Source organism: Chiloscyllium plagiosum, unplaced genomic scaffold, assembly GCF_037043375.1.
Source record: "Chiloscyllium plagiosum isolate Xiang-an unplaced genomic scaffold, Cpla_swu_hap1 HiC_scaffold_19, whole genome shotgun sequence".
Classification (NCBI taxonomy): domain Eukaryota; kingdom Metazoa; phylum Chordata; class Chondrichthyes; order Orectolobiformes; family Hemiscylliidae; genus Chiloscyllium; species Chiloscyllium plagiosum.
Genome location: NW_028270157.1, coordinates 7,452,013 through 7,470,513, shown reverse-complemented (window position 1 = coordinate 7,470,513; position 18,501 = coordinate 7,452,013). Strand labels below are relative to the sequence as shown.

Sequence of the window (18,501 nt, the reverse complement as noted above, 5' to 3'; positions counted from 1 at the left end):
AGATGGGAATTTGAAGGGTAACTCAAATTGGAAGGGAGTTAAGCTGGCAACAGGAATTAGAAAAGCTGAGACAGACTAGAAGGTAGGGGAAACAAAACTAAACATCAAGTGTGCCTAGAAAGAAGAATGATGTCAAAACGTCAAAATTAAGGGCACTCTCCTAAATGCACACATACCTGCACTAAGGTAAATGACATCATGCACACTGTAGGATGTACATTCCACTTGTGCACGCTGACATGCCATCTGGATTCATAAAAACTAGAAGGAGTAGGCCATGCTACCCTGTAAGTTTGCTCCACCTTTCAATATAAGCTGATCTTGAATCCAAATGTCATATTCCTGCTTTCTCCTCCTATGCCTTAATGCCTTTGATTAGATTAGATTACAGTGTGGAAACAGGCCCTTCAGCCCAACAAGTCCACACCGACCCGCCGAAGCGTAACCCACCCATACCCCTACATTTACCCCTTACCTAACACTAAGGGCAATTTAGCATGGCCAATTCACCTGACCTGCACATCTTTGGACTGTGGGAGGAAACTGGAGCACCCGAAGGAAACCCACGCACACACGGGGAGAACGTGCAAACTCCACACAGTCAGTCGCCTGAGGCGGGAATTGAACCCGGGTCTCTGGCGCTGTGAGGCAGCAGTGCTAACCACTGTGCCACTGTGCCGCCCACTTTAAAACCTAAAAATCTTACTTGAACATATTCAGTGAATTGACATCCCCAGACTTCTGCGATATGAGAGTTCTAGAGATTCCCTAACCTCTGAGCAAACAAATGTTTTCTCATCTCAGTCTTAAATGGCCAGCCCTGTGTCTGCTGCTGCATCCCCTTGTTCAAGAATCTCCAGCCAAGGAAAACATCCTTGTTTTAAATTTATTTGTGGGACTTGGGCGTCACTGGCTCATCCCTATTGGCCCTTGAGAAAGGGTTGGTGAGCTGCCTTCTTGAATTACTGCAGTCCACTTGCTGTGGGTTGACTCAATGCCAGTAAGGAGGGAATTCCAGAATTTTGAACCAACGATTGTGAAGGAACAGTGATATATTTCCAAGCCAGGTTGATGAGTGGTTTGAAGGGGAACTTGCAGGTGGTGGTTTTCCCAAGTACCTGCTGCCCTAGTCCTTCTAGGTGGAAGTGGTCTTGAGTTTGGAAGCTACTGTCTGAGGACCTTTGGTGAATTTCTGCAGTGCAGCTTGTAGACAGCACACACACTGATACTTAGTGCTGGTGGTGGAAGGATTGGATATTTGTCAATGTGGTGCCAATCAAGCAGGTTGCTTTGTCCTGGATGGTATCAAGCTTGAGTATTGTTGGAACTGCAAGAGGGAAATATTCTATCACACTTCTGACTTGTGCCTTGTAGATGGTGGATAGATTTTGGGGTGTCAGGTGGTGAGATACTAGCCGCAGTTTCCCTAGCCTCTTCATCTAGAGTTGGTCCAACATTGATAGACTGTTTCAGTCAGATTTCCTCTCATCCTTCTGAACTCCTGTGACTACAGGCCTCGTCAAACGGTCCTCACCTCAAAGAATTGTCTTGTCATCCCTGGTATCAATCAGCGAAGTTTTTTACTGCAGTGCCTCTTTTGCATGTATGTCCTTTCTTAGGTAGGGAGACCAAAACTGTTCAGAATGCTCCAGGTGTGGTCTCACAATATCTCATTTACCTCCGTAATTGCTTGTTTCACCGCCTGACTACTTTAATTGACTAGTCTACAAGGGCACCCAGATCCTTTTATACATCCACACTTGCCAACGTATCACCATTAAATATTACTCTTCCTTTCTGCTTTTCATATTGAAGTGCATAACTTCACATTTAGTCACGTTGTATTGCCTTCACTAGGTTTGCCCACTCGTTCAAACTTGTCTCAAATGCCTGGAAGCATCCTTGCATCCGCCTCACAACTCTCAATCTCACCCAATCTTGTGTCATCAGCAAGCTTGAAAATATTGCATTTCACTCCCTCATCAAGGCCATGTACACATACTGTGAAAAACTAGAGCACAAGCACTGATCCTCATAGTACCTCACCAGGTCATTGCTTGCCATTTGGAAAATGATCCATTTATTTACGCTGTTCCCTATCTGTCAACCAATTCTCAATCTATACCAATATACTGCCCTTCTCATGTGCTTTAAATTTGCCTCACCTTTTGAGGGTTAAAAAAAGTCTTATGAAAATCCAATACTCCACATCGACTGGTTATCCCTTATCTATATTATCTTATGTACATTCAATACTTTAAAAGCTCACTGTCACCTTGGATGCTGACTATCTGTCACAAAGTCCTCACCTTGCCTGCTTCTCTTCAGAGATGAGATCCAATGATCTAATGAGATCATGTCTTGTATCCCCCACAGTCTATTCAAACTCTCCCCATAGGATAATGCCATTATGCAAGGACCCAGTGCAGTGACTTCCCTCATGGCAAGTATATCTTTCTTGGATAAGATGACCAAAACAGCATACAATACTATAACTGTAGTATCATCATGGCCTCCCTCCTTTTTGTTTTGAATAGCAGAGTTCAATGTACTACATTCCAATCAATAGGACCTAAAGAATTCTGGAAGATCAGAACCAAGCACCAACACTCTCTTTGTACTGGAGAGTCTGCAGATATGTCTAGTTCCGCGGTCATCAGATTCAGAGGATTTACCAACTCTCAATTCCATTAATTGCTCTGGCACTATTTATTTATTCAAAATTCCTACAGAAATGCCCAAGTGTGGGATTTTTCCAATAGAAAATGTTAACTCATTTAGATTTATTAATAAGCAACTTACCTGAGGGAGCTGGATTCTGTGTTATCTCTGCCGTAATGGAGGGAGCAGTTGGTGATTGTTGGTAGTGTGACTGCATGGGAAGTGGTATAGCCCTTCTTTGGATACCTACTATGTGTATTTGTGCTTGCCCGCTGTTATTGGGATCTTCAATTCGTTTTACTATACAGGTTGGAAATAGAGTCCTTGCATACAAAACAAAAGAAAACGTGTCAAGTTTTGTAAGCAACCAATTCAGTGTTTTTAAACTAAAAGCTATTCATGTTGAACAATGTAACAATTGCTTTTAAGATTCATAACTGATACTGACTGGGATACTGTGACAGATTTCTTCCAATTTATTTTTCACAGGGAAGCATTAATACCTAATTAAGACAATTACAGCAAGGAGCAAGCAGGGATTCAGACATAAGTTCAATCGTGAGAAACAGAGGCTACATTGCACCACAGGAAAAACTAGAAATGTCAAAGATTGTCTTCCTAATGCTGTCAAAACCTTGCTGTATTTGGCTCTCTCATGCACCAAGCTAGATAATCAATTGAAAAATGGCAGGAACAAGTCTTACAAACATGCAGTCATTATCCTTAAGATATGTGTGTCACCAAAAATGTAAACATTTTGCTGCCCTTGAGGAATTGTTTGAGGAACTTCATTCCATTTCGCCTCCACCCCACTAAAAGTATACTGACTTTCTTAAACAGGTTAACAGTGGTGATGAGGATGGGGGTGCTTGATGAGAAATAGCTTTTCCTTTCTTCAATTAGTTCAACATACCTCAGACACTTATTAAAACCTGTTGATGTCAGAATTCCACCCCGAGCTAATTTACTGCACACAGAAAGATATTCAGAATAGAGATCCAGTCGTGAAATTGAGCCTTCCAAGGATGTCTCAAAATGTGCGTTTAACCTGAATAAGCAAGACACAAATTTCAGAAAAGGAAATTTCTAAAATTGAATTAGCAAAGTACATTCTTCGGTGACAGCAAACAGAATTCTTAAAAAAAATTCTAATGATAATTATTTCAACTTGCTACAATTTAATTAGTATAGAATTATAGAATCCAGAATATTATCAGAGTTACATGACAAAAATGGCACTTCGTTTCAGCTACTTAACTTTGGGAAAGTTGCAAAAACCTGCCCTATCAATTATTTTTTCTAACTATTTTCGAACTTCCATTCAAGAAACCAGAAAATGCAGTTTCAGTAAGCTACAAAATTTACTGCTAAAAGTTTGTATGTCATATTTGATCCACTTCTTGAAAAGATTTTTTTTTTAAACTATAAAAAGTTATAAGACGATAGCAGCAGAATTTAGACCATTCAGTTCATTGAGTTTTGTCTTTCAATAATGGCTGACAAGTTTCTCAACTCCATTCTCCTGCTTTCTCCCCATAACCCTTGATCCCCTAGACAATCAACTCCATCTTAAATATACTCAATGAGCTGGCCTCCCCGGCCTTCCATGGCAGTGAATTCCATAGATTCGCCACTCTTTGGCTGAAATAATTTCTAGCCAAAGAGATATTATGTAGCATTGCAGATATGGACTATGGGAGTTGTTGGCCTAGCAGAACTATTGCTAGACTATTAATCCAGAGATCCTGGTAATATTCTGGGGACGTGGATTCAAATCCTGCCATTGCAGATGGTGAAATTTGAATATAAATTTAAATTTAAGTATCTAGAATTAAGAGTCTAATGATGACCATGAAACCCAGCTGGTTCACTCATGCCCTTTAGGGAAGGAATTCTTACCTGGCCTGGCTTACGTGACTCCAAACCCACAACAATGTGGTGAACATAACTGGACAATTAGGGATGGTAAAAGCTGCCCTCGGCCTAGCCAGTGACACCCAAATCCCATGAATAATTTTTTTTTAAATGTCAATTCTAAAGACGGATCATTGGACCTTCAACATTAACCTTGCTTTTTCTTTACAAATGCTGCCAGACCTACTGAGTTTTTCCCCAACAATTCTAGTTTCTTTTTCTGATTTACAGCATCTGCAGTTATTTTTTTTGAAGATTCATACTTAATCAGCACTTATTCAAATACACATCTTAGCCTACCGTCAACAATTAAGTAAACTACAGTCAACTTTACACATAATAGTGATGACCAAGTCAAATATTCTCAAGAAGTCACTCGACTCACTTGTAAGATACAGTCATTGCATGATACTTTTTGTATACTTTAGAGTAAAAATAAAAGGTAACCCATTAGCAAATAGCATATAGCTGATTGCATGGTAAATGCAAATTTCAGCACTACACACAGTGAATTCACCAAAGAGTACTGTGAAGGCTTACTCCACATGTTCTGTGACCTCGTCCCAGATCTAAATCACATTCTCTCTGAAGTTAATTTACAGCACAGAAAAACACCCCCTCAGACTATCGCATCCACAATGATCAAAAACAAATTATCTAACTTTTCTGATCCCTATTTCCAGCACTTAGCTCATAGCCTTGTATGCCTTGGCATCGCAGTGCACACTTAAATGTTATGAGGATTTTTGCTTCTATTACCCTTCCAGGCAGTGGGTTCCAGATTGCCACCACCTTCTGGGTGGGAAAAAAAAAGGTATTTCTCACATCTCTACTTTGCAGGCTGTTTTTTCAATGAATTCATTCATTTACAAAGTATTTGTAATAAGTCATTGGATTTGACAGCTTCCCAGTAACTTTCTTGCTCTTTGGCACTTTTGCCCTTTCAGTCAGTGCTGCAAATATCATTGTGTATGATTTCTTTCTACAAAAAATATTTGTCTACAGATCATAGGCAAATGACTGAAACAGGGTCATGATCACTTGTACCAAACATTTGTTTTTCAAAATGGCTTTCAAATTCTTGAACTAATACATATTTATATTCCAAGTTCTATAACATAACCAGTTTGCTATATCCCAGAGTTAAATCATAGGACAGCGTAAAGCAAAATACTGCAGATGCAGGAATTCTTAACAGAAACAAAGCTGGAAATACTCAACAGGTCTGTCAGCATCTGTGGAGAGGGGAAAAAAACCCACCTTGCATTGAGGAAATTATGACTTGGGAGGTTAGTAAATACAATTAAAGCACTCGGGGATTGGGATTACACACTAGCAAGGATTGAGGATTAATTAACAGGAAAAAAGCAAATGGTAGGAATAAGTGGGTTATTCTCAGGCTGGCTGGCTATTACCATGAGGGTACCTGAATGCTTAGTGCTTCAGCCCGAGCTCACAATCCACATCAACAAAGTGAATGCGGGTACAGGTGTAATATTGCCAATAAATTAATATTTTCAGATAATACAAAACTTGATGAGAATGAGTGTTGTGAGGATAGTGCAAAGAGGTTTCACCAGAATTTACACAGGCTGAATGGGTGGTAAGAGCATGGCACAATTAGTATAATGCAATATGTGTGACAGCATCCATTTTGGTAGGAGAAACAAAGTTAGAGTGTTTCTTAAATTGTAACAGGTTACAAAGCACTGATGTCTAAATCTAGCTGCCTGTGGTTGTAAGTCACCAAAAGCAAGCATACAAGTACAGTAAATAATTTATAAGGCAAACAATACGTTACCTATATTGCAAGAAGATTTGAGTACAAGGACAAAAGGGTCTTGCTTCAATTGTTTAGAATACTGGTGAGACCGCAATTGGATTAGTGAGTGCACTTCTCGTCTGCTTACCTGGGGAAGGATAAACTTGCCATGGCAGTGGAAGTTCACTAGGTCAATTTTGAGGATGGTAGAACCATCTTATGAGGAGACAGAACCTGTATTCTCTGGTCTTTAGAAGAATAACAGACAACCTCAAACTTATCACATTCTTAAAAAAAAAGATAGATTTAGATGCAGGAAGGATGTTGCCTTATGGGGTTGACAATCAGGAGACCGACTCTCAAAGCAAAAGGCAAGCCAATCAGAACTGAGATTACGAGCAATTCCGTGACGGGGATGGGAGGCACTTTTTGGAATTCTCTACTACACAGTGCCATGGAAGCTCGGTTATCAAGTAACTTCAAGACAAGTATTGCTAGATTTCTAGTCATTAGTTATATCAAGGGATTTGTGGATAGTGTAAAAGATGGTATTGAGGTAAATGATGGACCACAAGCTCGAAAGACAAAACAGATTCAAGGGACCGAATGGCCTAATTACGCTCCTGTGTTTCCAAGTGTAAAAACTAATGTATGATATCTCTATGCATCCCAATATTGCACGAATATGGTGTATAGATTGTAATGTTAAAAATACACAATCTGAGTTACAATAATCTGAACATTTCTTTGGAGAATTAATTCTGGTAAATCTTAGTATGCTAGTAAGAAAATGAACCCCATTCCATAATTAGCATCCAATGAGAATAAAGCATTCCAAGATCAGTTATAAAAGAGTTAGCCAAGAACTTTTATCAAAATTCAGCAATTTACATAGAATTTACAGCACTTCTGCTTCTTACATGATTCCTCTATTCACTGCATCTTTCTATCAAAATACCTTGCCAATTCCTTTTCCTGTAGGTACTTATTTAGCTCATCTCTAAATGTACTGATGCAAGTCATCTCAACATTCCATCTGGTAGCAAGTTCCATGGTGGCAAGTCTCAGCACTTGGGATAAAGAAGTCTGTTCTAAAATTGTTAATAGATTTAAAGAGACTACCTGGCCTAGATGGCCTCTAAATTTCAGTATTCCAACAAATGGAACCATCTTTGTTATGTCAACCTAAAAATACTTTCAAGATTTCTTGTAAGAACTTTCAGCTAACCATTTCTAATTCAACATTTTTCTAGGGAAAAGAGCCATAAACAGGTCCGTGTTTCCCGATGCATAACGTCTCAGTTTTAATAATATCATCCTTGCAAATGGCTTTTGCACTTTTCCCAATGTGCAACATGATGAAATCATTTGTGTTATAGAGTCACAGAGCCTTTGGCCCAACTTGTCCATGCCAACCAGGTTCTCTAAACTGAATTAGTCCCATTTGTCTGCATTTGGCCCATATCCATATTCAAAACCTTTCCTATCCATGTACATGTCCAAATGTCTTTTAAATGTTGTAATTGTACTCACCTCTACCAAGTCCTCTGATAACTCGTTCCATATACACACCACATACGGTGAAAATGTTGCTCTTCACATCCCTTTTAAATCTCTCCCCTCTCACCATAAACCTATACCCTCTAGTTTTGGATTCCCCTATCCTGGGGAAAGAGTTAGGCTATTCATCATATCTATGCCCCTCATGATTTTACGAACCCCTCAGCCTCCAACGCTCCAGGGAAAAAAAACATCTCAGCCTATGAAGCTTCTCCTTATAACTCCAGTCTCTAAACAATGGAGCCACACAATGGACCACTTTTGTATATGCTGCAAGTGTCTAAAGTATATTTCACGTAAGAACTTTATTATCTGGAAGACCAAATGGCCTAATTCTGCTCCTGTATCGGATGGTTCTGTGGTGTGCATAGTGGTTGAAGGCATGGAAGATTTGAAATTATCCATAAAGGAACAGTACTGGGACTTAATTTTTGATAAATTCGGACTCATTAGAAAAGTCATGTCCAAAAAGTATTTTTGTATTTTTTTTGTAGTGCTGTACAATTTGAATAATTCCACTTAATGATACATATGTACTACGTGAAGAATTTAGTGATTATAAATTGTGTGTATACTTTTACATTTTAAAAATGCAAACAGCCAACATAAATTGGATTGAATATTTAAAGAGCTGTAAAGAACACATTTTAATTTAGTAGCAGTGACCCCCAGTTTGTCACTACTTAAAAAAAGGTCAGTCACCATTAAGGCAACTTGAGAATTATTAACAAGCTTATACATTCCAACTAGAATTAAAATAGTGGAACTATTTCTTTGTGTTCTTTCCAGCTCTAAATATTTAATCCAAGTTATGTTGGCTATATGCATTTTTAAAATGTAAAAGTATACGTACAATTTATAATCACTGAATTTTTCACGTAATACAAATGTATCATTAAGTGGGATTATTCAAATTGTACAGCATTACAGAAAAAAATATACTTTTTGACATTTTTTATACAGTGACAAACTGGGGTCACTGCTACCAAATTAAAATGTGTCCTTTACAGCTCTTTAAATATTTAATCCAATTTATGGTGGTTGTTCACATTTTTAAAATGTAAATGTACACATACAATTTATAATCACTGTGGGTTCTTCAAGTAATACGAATATATCATTACGTGGGATTATTCAAATTGTACAGCACTACAGAAGACAAATACAAACACACTTTTTGATATGACATTTTTAAAAGAGTGTGAATTTATCAAAATTAAGTCTCAATACTGTTGTTTCTTTATGAATAATTTCAAATTTTTCATGCCGTCAACCACTATGAACACGACAGAACCATTAGATTCAGGAGAAGAATTAGGCTATTATGTCCATAAAATCTGCTCAATATTTGATTGTCGCTGATAAGTTTCTCAACTTCATTGTCCGGCTTTCAGCCCCTAACCCTTGATCCCCTTACCTTATCAATAATCTTCCTAACACTATTTTTAATACATTCAATGGCTTGACCTCCACAGCATTCTGTGCAGAGAGTTCCACAGATTAATCACTCTCTAGCTGAAGAAATTCCTCATCTTCGTTCTAAAGGTTTGGCCCTTCATCCTGAGGCTGTGCCCTTGGTTCCTCGTCTCTCCTATGATTGAAAACATCTTCTCTGTAGGATAGAATAGAATAGAATCCCTACAGTGTGGAAGCAGGCCATTTGGACCTTAGAGTCCACACAGACCCTCTGATGAGCTTCCCACCCAGAACCATCACTCTACCCGATCCCTATAATTCCACATTTCCTATGGCTAACACACCTAACCCCTGGTCACTGTGGGCAATTTAGCAAGTACAACCCACCTAAACTGCACATCTTTGGACTGTGGGAGGAAACTGGAGCACCCGGAGGAAAGCCACACAGACATGGGGAGAATGATAAGTCCACACAGATAGTTAGCCAATTGTTCAATCTGGATCCCTGGCACTGAGGTAGCAGTGCTAACCACTGAGCAATCGTGCCGCCTCCCTATGTCCACTGAATCTAAGCCTCCCCATATCCTTTAAGTTTCAGTGAGATTCCCATCCCCCCACCCCCATCCATCTTGATTCCATGTACAGAACCAGAGTCTGCAACCTCATGTAACAAGCCTTTCATCCCTTCATCATTCTTGTAAACCTCCACTGGACAAACTCCAGTGGAGTCTGACCATGGTCTTATCCAGCCTCAGAAATACATGTTTGCTCTTGTGTTCTAGCCCACGTAAGTGAAGGCTAACATTGCATTTGCCTTACTAACTGCCAATTGAATCTGCACGATCCTGAGAATCTTGAATTAGGACTCCTTCAGATTTCTGAAGCTTTCCCCATTTACAAAATAATCTATGCATCTATTCTTCCCAAAGAGCATAACCTTTCACTTTCCCACAGTATTGTATCTGCCACTCCTTTCCCCACTCTCCTAGTCTGTTCTTCTGAAGCCTCCTTGCTCCCTCCACCAATCTTTGTACCATTTAGAAATAACCGAATATGTAGACAATTTTTTTTTTGTAATGTTATATGGCTCAGCCAAAGAGCTACATGATAAAAACAGTAACACAAATCAGATTTAAAAATACTCAAAAGTTTATTGCAACTTCTACTACACATTTCATTCTTTCCTAAAGAGCACAGTGCATGCATGAAGTGCTAAAAAACTGTCAAAAAAAAAAAACTAGACACTATCTCTGTGGACATCAGCAAGGTGTTCCTCATAGTAGACTGGTTAGCAAGGTTAGATCACATGGAATGCAGGTAGAACCAGCCTTTTGGATACAGAACTGGCTTGAAGGTATAGACAGACAGAGGGTAGCAGTGGAGGATTGTTTTCCACACTGGGAGGCCTGTGACCAGCAGTGTGCCACAAGGATTGGTGCTGGGACAACTGCTTTTCGTCAGTTGTATAAATAAGTTAGATGCAAATATAGGAGACATGGTTAATAAGCTTGCAGATGACAGCAAATTGTAGGTGCAGTGAGCAGCAAAGGAGGTTACTTCAGAGTATAAAAGGAATCTTGATCAGATGGGCCAACGAGCCGAAGAGTGGCAGATGGAGTTTAATTTAGGTAAATGTGAGCTGCTGCTACCGGAAGGATGTTATGAAACTTGAAAGCGTTCAGAAAAGTTTTACAAGGATGTTGCCAGGGTGGGAGGGTTTAAGCTACAGAGAGGCTGAATAGGCCAGGGCTGTTTTCCCTGGAGCTTTGGAGGGGGAGGGGTGAACTTAGAGGTTTATAAAATCATTGGTAGGGTAAATAGACAAGCTCTTTTCCCCAGGATGGGGGAATCCAAAACTAGAGGGCATAGGTTTAAGGTGGGGGGTGGAATTTAAAAGAGACCCAAAGAGGCAACTTTTTCAGGTAGAGTGTGGTGCATGTATAGAATGAGTTGCCCGAGGAAGTGGAGGTAGCTGGTACAATTATAACATTTAAAAGGCATCTGGATGGGTATACGAATAGGAAGGGTTTAGAGGGATATGGACTAAATGCTGGCAAATGGGATTAGATTAATTTAGGATATCTCTTTGGCATGGAAGAGTTGGATCGAAGAATCTCTGTTTTGTACACTCTTTCACTTATATTGCTCACAAAGGTTTTAAACATGCTGCTAATCACGCAGTTAAAATAGCTAATTATACATCATTTTTCTTGACCATTTATACTTACCACTGACAGCCAAACTTTTCACTGTCTACTTCTATTCCTGGTGGGGATGCCAATGTAGAGCCAACTCTTATTGCTGTGCAAGCAAGAACAAAAGATTGATGATATATGATGGTTGGGATTAGGGAAAGTGGTGAAGGAATACCATTATATATAATGAAGACATTTGGACAGAATTATTTTCCTGGTAAGCAACTTGAATATTTGTTTTACATAAATTGTTTTTAAACTTAGGAACATACTTTCCAACCAGAAAATAAATGGGAAATTAATCCTCATTGTAAGTTCTGTTCTCCAAACACAAATTTGCATATAAACACTTGGGTTTACCTGATTGTATGCATGCTGGTAGATACTTTCAAACGTACCCACATGCTCTTATGTGACCTTCTGCATAGTAAGTGGCGCTCCCTCCCATTAATACTGGGATAACACCTTGAAATTACTCAGATGATGTGGCGTTTCTGCACCAGCAGGTGGCGTAACAGGTCAGTGGAATAAAGGTTTGCAGTTCCCAAGATCATTTGGCCAACAAAGGAAGATGAGATACAGAAACCAGAAGTAGTGGCATGTAAAATAAACAAAAGCAATCTTTCCATTGCGCTCAGTCAGTTCATTGCTTCCTGCTCAAAACAGCATCAAAATGCAATTAGGCCAGCCATCAACTCTTCAGTTATCACACCTGATATCTTATATGGCCTTATCACTCCTATTCTAACAACACTGACTTGATAAGACATCCCTTATCATCTACCTACATACTCTTATCATAGTCCTCTTAACCCATCCCCAAAAACCCATTTTACTCTGTACATCACCCACTTGACGCACCCCCGTAAAAGCCTTGCCTCAAGTCTAGTATAACTGTACTTTCATATTCCCAATGTGTCATTATATTTCTGCAGTTATTAGTTTTGCAAATCATTCCCTGTCACCAATGATGTCCTTGTTCTTGCTAAAATCATTACATTCGCACTAGAGTCTGGTATATCTGCTATTATCATGCCATTTAAGTTAATGAACATGAGCAACTTTGGCAGTTATCTGCTTTTAAATGATCTGTTGTCAAATCTGGTTGGATTGTCAGTACCATTGAATCTTGCCCTCCATTGCTAAAACTACCCAATGTTTAAAGATATCAAGGAAAGCTTTTGATAACACTACTTCAGAATGACACAGTCTTCTTAAACCACTCTCCGCTGTTTCCTCTACCCTCATCTCCCCAGTTACGTGTAAGGAGTACATAGCTATTTTTGTTACAAAAATCTTGATTATCCATTCAGTTGCCTCTGCTGCTTCTGTACCTTCCACTTTTAACCAGAGCAAACTTCCTCCAAGGATCACTCTTGGCTTAACTCTGAATTCCACCTTTCTCCAGTTTCTGTCTCATCTCCCCCTACCATACCCTCTCTCAGCTCATTTTGTAAGGGCGGTCAATCTTTCTTTCTATGTACATAAATGACCAACCAAACTTTTCTTCCTATAGCTCCTCCTGGAGCTCATACAGTTAATGGCTTTGTTACTTCAAGCACTGTGTTTTCTGCATCACATTGCTTGCAAAACTGTTCTCAAAAAGAAAATACCACGCTTGACACCACTATAGCAAACCGCCCTTTGGCTCCACAGACATTAAGCTCGTCAACCAATTAAAACTAAAGTCACATTGCTATGAATTTTTTGTTTTAATCCTTCCAATCAGATTTTCATCCAGCAATAGCCAAAACAGGGTCAAGATTAGAATGGTGCTGAACTGCACAGGTCAGGCAGCATCCGAGAAGCAGGAAAATCGACGTTTCGGGCAAAAGCCCACCATCAAAAATCATCTATACCCCTCTTGTTTTTCCACTGTTTATTAATTATCAGACTACTTGTATGACATACCGTAGTAATTTTCCTCAAACAACATATGGAATGACAAAAGATTTTGTTTGCAGTTGCTGTTATAAATTTTATTTTTATCACCAACTTGATCCAGCCATCTGACAACTATCCAAAACTGAACCAGGCTCTGCAAATCTTTGGAGTTAATTTGACCCCAAGATGAGACTATTCTAGCTCTACGACTACCTATTTGCAACTTCATAAAATAATCTAAGCCTGGCTTTGCCCCAATTTACTTGCTATTGAAACCACTATCCTTCCGTTACTACATCTTGCTTTGAAAACTTTGATGCACTCCTGGCAGCCTCTCGTATTCCACCCTCCACAATCCCTGCAACCCTGTGTACTGATTTGTCTCGCTCAGCCATTTCCCAAGCTTGCTCAGCTATACTGATGCCCAGTTAACCCACACTTGTGACATTTTAAAATTCCCATGTGTATTTCAAATCCCTTCATGGCCTTACATCTTCACCAGCGCTGTGATCTCTTCTAGCTTTGTAACTACCCTCTCCGAGCACACACAAAACCTTTGAGCTCTGCCAATTCTGGCTCCAGTGTTTCCAGTTTTAATTTCTTGTCATTGGTGGCAATGTCTTAAGATGCCATAGTCCTAAGCTCTGAAACTGTCTCACTAAACTTCATCTTCCCAGCTTTAGGCACTCCTTAAAATCTATCTCTTTGATGAAACTTGATTGCATGGCTTAATGTCATGTGGCTCAGTGTTAAATTATGTTATAACATTTCTAAAGTGCCTTGGGACATTTTGTTATATTAATAGAGCTATATAAATGTAAATTGTTGCTGCAAATCTTCTCCAAAATGGTAAATTATTGCTGTTGCAGTTAATATTTAGCAGAGAGAACACAAGCTTTTTAGCCCATTTCACCTTCAAAGTATTTGTCAAATACTGTTACTTGAACATTAAGATGACTAAATGAACAGAATTCAGGAAGGAAATTAAAAACACCTTTTGTATCTAGCTGCTGGTGAGGAAACAAGCCACAAATTAAATGAGAAAGCAGAGGAAGAAACAAAGGCTGCAGATGAAAGGATAGCCAATGGTATTACTTGTAAACTGCCTAGCATTTTGTTTTTCAGCTTGCAAAGATAAAAATCAACTCGCCAAACACAGCTGGCAACTGTTTCTTTTTCAGCTTGACTACCCATTAAAGCACCTGCTATTTCCCTTGACACGACCCAATCATCCCATCCACCCATCACTGCCTCCCACACCATCCACCCCCAAGCAGTATTAAGACATTCTGCCATGGCAGGATCAACAGGTTTGTACCAGAAAGCTATTCTTTGGAGAACAGAAATTACAGTGGGCAACTTCCATTCCTCCTTCAAAAACAGGTCTTCCACCCATGGAAGCTTGAAAAGGTAGATCATTGGGGACACAGATGTGCACATCTAAATATCAAATTAAACAATAACCACAGTGAACAAATCCCTACTGCCCAGTTTAAAACTACAATGCTTCTAAGTTTTGTTGTAAATTTGTATTTTCTCCCCTTACACTTTTTCAGGTCTCCCCTCGCCACAGACCATTCTCCAAGTCACGAGGAAGTCATGAACAAGGCCCCGGGAAAAACATCCCTCCAAATTTTCCTTCCTCTCTGTGAGAATATGCCTGGTCTCTGCTGTTGAACAAAGAAAGATGGCAGTCATTTTCCAGCAGCCGTACTGTGGTTCATGTTGGTTAGGAATAAAGGCCAAGTGTTTGGCTTGGGACGAAGCCCAATAATTTATTGGGAGGTTATAAACTCCAAATTGCAAAGAAGATTTACAAACAAGCTTAGAGAACATCAAGGGATTGAACATTAGTTGACGAGGTCCCCAAGTGATATTTACTAACTGCTGCTCAAGATGCTCTGTTAACACTGGTAGTTTGTCAACATCTCTATATATCCAACAGCCATAAGCTTAGACTACGACAATTTTATGATTTTTAAATAAAGCAGATCACAGTGCAAAGAAATTTAGAAATAGCCATCAGGTAAATCTATAGAAACTGATTTGTGACTGGGTAGCTTGGTGTCTTTGTCTACATTATTGAAAAGTTTAGCTTTTCCAGGGCATTACTTTCATCTCCTTCTGCTGAACCCATAATAGCCATGACCAGAACATTCCTAAACTCATTTTTCTTCTGAGGCAAACTAACCCAACCAAGGTCATGGGGTGATTTGAAGATCCTGCTGTTTACTTGGCTTGTAACAAGTGAAATGATCAAGACTACTTTGAATCACCCAGCAGCAAAAAGTTAAATTCTACAAAAGAAAGGCAGAATTCTTCAGCAGAGAAGGATGAAATGTGAGAAGGAAGAAATGGGCAATATAGGTTTAAGTTCCAAGCCAATATTGAGGAAACAACCCATACCATGCAGGGGGTCCTGTGGGGAGAAATAAGTGCAACTTTGTGCTTATTAAATGTTGTACATGTACAGTTAGGGAGACCCAAGTGTTTGTATGTGGAAAATATAAATCTGAAAAAAGAAAATTAAATAAAACATGGAAACAAAATAGCTCACAAATTTACAAATGTCACACCGGCAAAATTCTTGTGATTTTATTAAGTGTAGGGAAAGGCTCATGTGTACAAAATACTTTCCAATGCAGTATTTAAAAATGGAAGACCTCTATCATCATTAATTCAGTCAGATATTTTTCTCTAGTTGTGATGACTGTAGGTCAGTTCGATTTCAAGCCGATCATGGTTTATGCAGACAGTTCACATACACATGGGGAATTAAACATTTGATTCAAGGAAATTTTCAGTCCGTATCAAGCACAATCAAATACAAAGTATGGTCTGTCAATTTGTGATAAACTGAATGCTGTTGTGCTATGGGCCTGCAGCAAACACAGTGAGAGATTAAACTTACTTTCTGCAAGATCCAAATAACAAGATTGGAAACTCTATAAAAAACTGCTTTTTTCAGCACTTTAATTTGAACATTAATTTGAATCCTGACTATTTACTTTTACATAAAGAAAATCTCATTGCTGATATGCCTTTTATTGCTGAATAAGAACAAGGCATTATGATTGACAAGCTTTAAAATCTTGATTACGTTTACCAATTTTTAAAACAAAATCTTTAAACAGTAAGCACTGACGACACAAGAAGGGGTACTTGCACAGATGAGTATCGAGATACATAATTTGAAGAACTTTTATCATTCCTGGGCTTATAACAATTTTCACAACGGCCACCTCTGCTCTCCGCTGCCAATATTATTAGCTGTCAGTTTCAAAACATGGCATTTTAAACTTCTCCCCTCAATAAAGAAAGCTGAGACAATGACTTTTGTTCAGGTTCCAAGAAACTGATTATTAGGCTATGTGGACGCATTATCAAAAATCTGATATGGTACTCAACTGATATCTATCTATGCCTGAACACTTTCCAACATGGAAACCAAAATCAAAATTACCAATGAAACATTAGAATATTCATCCATATTACCTTGCTAATTTTTTTTTTAAATAAATAGAATTTCATTTTCTAGCATTTTAAATTCTCTTATCACCACTAGGGACATACCTGAAGCTGTCACGCCATGAGCTGGTCCATGTTGCAAATGCTCCATAGCTTGTAGTCTGATTTCGGAGATCACTTGATGGTTAGAACTTTGATATTCAATTAATTTCACTGCATCAGACTCAAATGACTGGATATCCACCGACACAAGACACACCAACATATCTGATAAGAAAAAGCAATTGCTTATTAAACAAAACAAAACTAAAGTGGAATTTGGCTTTCATTAATGTTTTCTCATTTTATTTGGACATTAAGTTGGTTCACAATGAGAACATGTTGAGAACTTTGGATGTCTGCTGCTGTCAGTCCACTCCTCAGAAAGCCACTACTTGACCCCATCAATCTTGCAAACTACTCATCCATGCCCAAGCTCTCCTCTCTTTCTTCGCAAGAAATTGTCAGGTAGGTCTCTTTCCTAAATCTGTGCTTAATACCCCAAAGCTCCTTGCAACAGCACCAAGATAGTTCTTAAACTCACAAATGTCATGCCACACACCAATGACAAAAAAGGTAAGTTTTTCTTCCTCCTTCTCCAGCTATGTGCATCCTTTAACAGTTGCCACATCATTTTCCTCAGAAGCCTGTCCACGTTCATCCCAGTTGGGTGTTAGAACTTTCACCTGTCATTCTTTTCTACTTGTACCAGAGAATCACTCGCAATGGTTTCCCTTCCCAATCCTGCATTGTTATTTCTGTCTCTCAAGGATCTATCCTTGGTCTCCCCTCACTTCTAACTTCCAGGTTGCCTCTTGACTATATCATCTAAAGGCACAGTTAGTTTTCACATGCACTTTGAGGATATCTAGCACTACTTCATCAATAACTCTCCAGACTCCTCCATTTTGTTCCATTATCACTGTTTTCCTGACATCTAGACTGGGGGAGGAAAGATGTACTACAATTAAATATTGGGAAGACAGAAGCCAATGCTTTCAGTCACCACTCCAATGTGAATGATTCCACCCCTCTCCCTGTGAACAGTTAAAATTAAACCAGTCTGCTCACAACTTTGGCATAACATTAAATCCAGAGATGACCCTCTAATTTCACATTCATAAAAACATTGCCTGACTTTGCTCCTGCCTTATCTCATCTGCTATGGAAACTTTTAATTTATTTCTTTGTTATTTCTAGAATTAAAGATGTTCTAATGTATTTCTAGATGGTCTCCCACTCTCTACAGTCTGTAAACTCAAGATTATTAAAAACACTGTTGCAGATGTCTTAACTTGCACCATGGTCCATTCCCCCATCACCTCTGTGTCAGATGGTTTACTTTGGCAACCTGTCAAGCGACATCTTGACGTATTAATTCTCAACCTTGCGTTCAAACCCTTTGTGACAATGCCGTTCCTCTAATTTGTGGATGATACTAAAGTCAGTAGAACTGTGGAGTGCAGAAGGATGTTGCAGGTTATAGAGAGATATAGATATGCTGCAGAGCTGGGGCAAGAGGAGGCAAATGGGGTTTAATGCAGAAAAAAGAGAAAGATGATTCACTTTGGAAGGAGTAATAGGAATACAGAGTATTGGGCT

The 18,501-nt window shown here is 39.0% G+C and overlaps 1 protein-coding gene across 4 annotated transcripts in view; it reads right to left on the bottom strand.

Annotated features, from left to right (window-relative positions):
• arid2 (AT-rich interaction domain 2) overlaps positions 1 to 18,501 on the bottom strand; it is a 132,705-nt gene that overhangs the window by 30,092 nt on the left and 84,112 nt on the right. For all 4 annotated transcript variants that reach the window (XM_087997007.1, XM_087997006.1, XM_043708678.2 and 1 more), the window contains 4 exons: positions 16,966 to 17,127; positions 11,542 to 11,614; positions 3,575 to 3,709; positions 2,803 to 2,984 (listed from right to left, as the gene is read on the bottom strand). In XM_087997007.1, coding sequence (XP_087853133.1) covers positions 2,803 to 2,984; positions 3,575 to 3,709; positions 11,542 to 11,614; positions 16,966 to 17,127 — 552 coding nt within the window. The remainder of the gene's footprint in view (positions 1 to 2,802; positions 2,985 to 3,574; positions 3,710 to 11,541; positions 11,615 to 16,965; positions 17,128 to 18,501) is intronic.